The 4583-nt window shown below is 42.5% G+C and overlaps 1 protein-coding gene across 1 annotated transcript in view; it reads left to right on the plus strand.

Annotated features, from left to right (window-relative positions):
* The window catches only part of frmd3 (FERM domain containing 3), a 124847-nt gene extending 120775 nt beyond the window's left edge, over nt 1-4072 (plus strand). Inside the window, exons 16-17 of the mRNA XM_056286184.1 lie at nt 3385-3469; nt 3591-4072. Of these exons, the coding sequence (XP_056142159.1) occupies nt 3385-3469; nt 3591-4071 (566 nt within the window). The 3' untranslated portion in view covers nt 4072. The remainder of the gene's footprint in view (nt 1-3384; nt 3470-3590) is intronic.
* Nucleotides 4073-4583: the final 511 nt, after the last annotated feature.

Raw genomic sequence — 4583 nt, forward strand, 5'->3', positions numbered from 1 at the left:
TCACCCCTGTATTACAGTTAAACTGTATTTGGGTCAAATTGTGGATAAACTATGCCCTCAAAAAGTCATTCCAGGTTTTCTTTGAAGGTTAATGTATTACATGGTTTTCAGTTTGTACTAACATGCCTAGTACATCCATTCAGCCATTATCTAAACCACTTATCCTGCTCTCAGGGTCGTGGGGATGCTGGAGCCTATCCCAGCAGTCACTGGGCGGCAGGCGGGGAGACACCCTGGACAGGCTGCCAGGCCATCACAGGGTCCACACACACACACACACACACACACACACACACTTAGGGACAATTAAGTACGGCTGATTAACCTGACCTACATGTCTTTGGACTGTGGGAGGAAACCAGAGCACCCAGAGGAAACCCACGTAGATACGGGGAGAACATGTAAACTCCACACAGAGGATTACCCGGGATGACCCCCAAGGTTGGACTACCCCGGGGCTTGAACCCAGGACCTTCTTGCTGTGAGGTGACTGTGCCAACCACTGCACCACCGTGCCGCCCAAAACGGAGTTATCAAACGTTCAAAATGAACGTACACAAAGACCTTAGGATGATTCATATTTTTTTACCCAAGATTCACCTTATTTTTGTGGCAACAAACAAAAAAAAATTTTTTTTTACAAATTGCGTAGTGCATACTTTTGAAAAATGCCGATTTGTGGGGTGAAGAGCAAGATGGAGGAAGGGCGAGTGACTCTAAAACCAGAAGCGTGAAGATGCATCTTTGACACGAGAAGTTTATAATCTTTTTTTCAGTTTCTGCTTACTAATGTCTGATTACCTCTAAATCTTTGATACTACTTCATCAATCTGGGTGGGGCCAGCAGTGCGGCAGGGGTGAAAATTTCGACCAAAAGTAAGCAGCACAACAACCTTTTTTGTCATCTTGTCATTGACAGCGGTTTGGTGAAGCTATCTTAGCCAATGTTAAATTTATATCCAGTATTGCTTGGGTTCATCAGGTAGATGGCATGTAGGCAAGTCTGCAGCTCAACTGCAGCTGCAGCTAAACATGATTTAGGGTTTCATTACACTTTATGAATTTGTGACTTGGTGAGTTAAAAGACATTGTCAGATCTAGAAAAAGATGTATCTGTTGGTAATAGTGCATTTTGAATGATGCAGCCTATGCTTTATAATTGTATTACATCTCTCTGCACCCCCTTCTTCTTCCCCTCTCTCTCATTTTTCTGTTAAATTGAGAACTCTGCAGAAAGAAGTAGAGCTGTGAGAACAAAGGAGGAGAGAAAGATAACTAGTGGATCATGTAATATAATCATCCCATTGCCTCATTTTGCCAGATTACCAACATAAGGCTGACATGGAGGAGAGAGGGAGAAGATTAAAATAGATGCATTTCACTTCTGTGCCTGAATAAGATTAAAAAAAATAATACTGTGCTCAACTGCAGCTCTGTTTTGTCATTCAGTATTTGTGTGCAACGCCATGAGAGGGGCTTTAATGTCCTGCCTGTTGTAATACTCTGATTTACTATTGCTGTCAGCAGTGCTATTTAAAGATTGATTTTTTTTTTCTCTTTTCAGTTGTCGCCTTACCATTTTCTCAATCCTCTGTCCCCAAACATTTCAACCTGGACTACTCATGTATTTGAAAAAGTATATTTTATTGCATTAGAGTGGTAAGTGCAGGAGCCATTGTGGTTGGTGTATAGTTATGTGGTTAAATCGTGGCTTCGACCAACTAGTTTAGCAGTCAGTAAGAGTTTCCCTTATCTTTTTCTTCTCCGATTCCTTCTCTCTCTGTCTCTCTTTCTTATTGCTTATCTCTTTACCTCCCTGATTGCTTTGTTGTTTGTTTCTATGGAAGCCATCGGCACTTGTTCCTCAGATCTTTCACTCCTTTCTTCTTTCTCAGTTCATATTTGAGTCCGTTGGCATGGTTACTGATCAGCAAGTCCCTGTGGCCTTGAGATTTTTTGCCAGCAAAATTATTGCATAACTAGAACGTGGATAAAAGAAGAAAAAAAAGAGCTGAGCGGCTCAGTTTTATGCCACACAATCAGAATGTCTAGCTGTCCTACCATTATGTTGTCATTTCTACATCATTTTACATTTGTTTATGTCAGTTGCTCTGATTACGCTGCCACATATACATATGTTAGTCCATAACATCAATACTGTCACATATTAGTCTGACTTCAGACTGAAATTTGCAATTCACTTGATTTTTTTTCTTTTTCCAATAGATATTATTCATTGTAATGAAGAAACACACTTACAGATGCCTGTCTTTATATTATGAATAGATCTTTATATAATTTTATTTTATTTCTACACTGACCTGCGTGAATACAACCAGACCATTAGCCGATGTAACCATTGTTACATCGGCTGAAGTCTTTTTTATCAAATAGTCAGATGGGCTGTGGAGGAAGATGAGTTTGAGAGAAGAGAGAGAGGTGTTGACCGGTTGAGTTGTACATCACTGGACATTTATTCTCTAGCTTCTTAATCCAAAGCAGGAAGACAGCTGGGCGTATTTTTAACACACAAACACACACACACACACACACACACACACACACACACACACAAACAGCACTAATGTCTAAGGTCCTAAACCATTCAATACATCAGGATTAAGTGTATCCAAACATACACAATTAGCCATAAGCCAAGGCTACCCATACTGACTGCAGCATGGGTAGCCAACAAACTTCTAGAAGTTAAATGTTATGATACAAACATTTCTGTTTTCATATTACTGTCGAGGGGCCTGTAACCCTCTGAGTGTTAAAGATTGAGAGGGGTCGTGTAGCAAGTATTTGTTAAGTGAAAAGGTATCTGGTTGTGCTGTTGGCCCAGTGAACTTGATGTTCTGTACAGTAGCACCCTCAAGTGGCTGATGGGTATCTGCAGCCGCTGCTTAAAATGCCAAACACTGGGAGATAAAAACTAAGAGAAGTTGTTATTAATAGTTCAGCGACTCAACCCCTCCTGTTGTTCTTTTATAAAGATCAACCTTGATAATCTAGTATTTGCCTGGCTGTTGACTGTCCCTAAAAAAATGAAAATAAAAAAAACAAGTGAGAGATATGTAGAATATTACAGGGCTTAAATGGCAAAAGCAGGTCATGCATATTTCTTTTTCTTTTTTTCCCCAAGTGATTTTCAGTTTTTGTCTCTCCTGGCCACTTATGCCGTGCACATTCTTCCTCTGTTGTCATTTCCAGGTGTTGTGGCTCTGAAGGACTCAGCCCACCTCTCACCACACAAAGCTCCAGCCACACCCTCAGAGGCAGAGCAACAAGGTGTCGAGGGAGGAAATGCCAACTTGGGCAATGACCTGCAGCCTCCCCATACTTCGGTGGACTCCTCAAATCTCCGACAGCAGATGCCTAAAGCAGAGGAGGAAGAGGAGGAGGAGGAGGAGGAGGAGGAGGAGGAAGAGACCAGCGGAGCGCTGACCATCTCAGAGCTTGTTTACAGGTCTCTGTTTGCAGAATTTGTTAATTTCCTATTGGTTTTTATCCCCAGTCCTTCTTGACATCATTGATCCCACAAATACTTTTTGATGACACAACATGAAGTGTTTCTCTCTCCTCCTCAGCCCCTGTGCTAGCATGCTGCCCACCCCAGTGGATGACAGCCAGGGAGGAGTAGACCTGCTATTCTCCTCCCCAGCCCAGAGCCCTGCCAGGCTGCTGAGAGAGCTCCACGCTGACCCTGACATCCAAGCCCAGCTGGAGGCTGAGAGGGAGCGGGACCGTGCCTACGAACGTGTCCGCATGGCTGGGAGAAGCCGGATGGGCGGCGTCCTAAGCAGTGGCCTCCGTCTCCTCTCATCCAACAAGAGAGTCAACGCCTGCTTGCTGAGCGCGGCCCGCCTCGTCGCAGTGGTGATGGGCGTTCTGTTAGTTGCCGTCCCGACACTGCTGCTGCTGTTGGAGTCGGACCTTGACGTGTCATTTCTTCATGAGATACGTCAGACCCCAGAGTTTGAGCAGTTCCACTATGAGTACTACTGCCCCCTACAGCGCTGGATCCTCTGTAAAATCAGTACAGCTATGGAGGACCTCTGGTCAGACTAAAGAGAAGAGAGGAGGAAAAAGAAGGAGGTGAGGAGAGGAAGAGAGAAAGGGCACACTGCAAAAAAAACAAAAACATACATGTTAACAAGTAATTTGACGTCAAGTATAGTAAATTCTTAAAATCTTATCTTTAAATCTGCGACTGCAGTTAATTCCCTGGTTTGGGTGTGGATTGGCTTATTTTAGAAACAAACAGCATTGAAAACAGGAAGTGACCTGTGCACTTTTTAGATATTGTGTTGGTAATTTGCATTTTGACAAGCAAAATTATTTTGCGCCTTCAGCAGAAGTATCACTTCTAAAATAAGAGAAAAATTAGAGATAAGATTTTAAATCTGAATACAGGAAACACTTGTTAGGATGTAAATATTTTTGCAGTAATGAACAGACATAAAAGAGGAGCAGAAAGAAACATTGGCAGAAGACCTGATCTAACAGATCCTATGGAAGTAAATAGGGGGAATACAAGAAAAGAAAGAATGAACAAGAAATGGACTTGGACAGAGAAGACA

This window comes from Lampris incognitus, chromosome 1 (assembly GCF_029633865.1).
Source record: "Lampris incognitus isolate fLamInc1 chromosome 1, fLamInc1.hap2, whole genome shotgun sequence".
Lineage (NCBI taxonomy): Eukaryota > Metazoa > Chordata > Actinopteri > Lampriformes > Lampridae > Lampris > Lampris incognitus.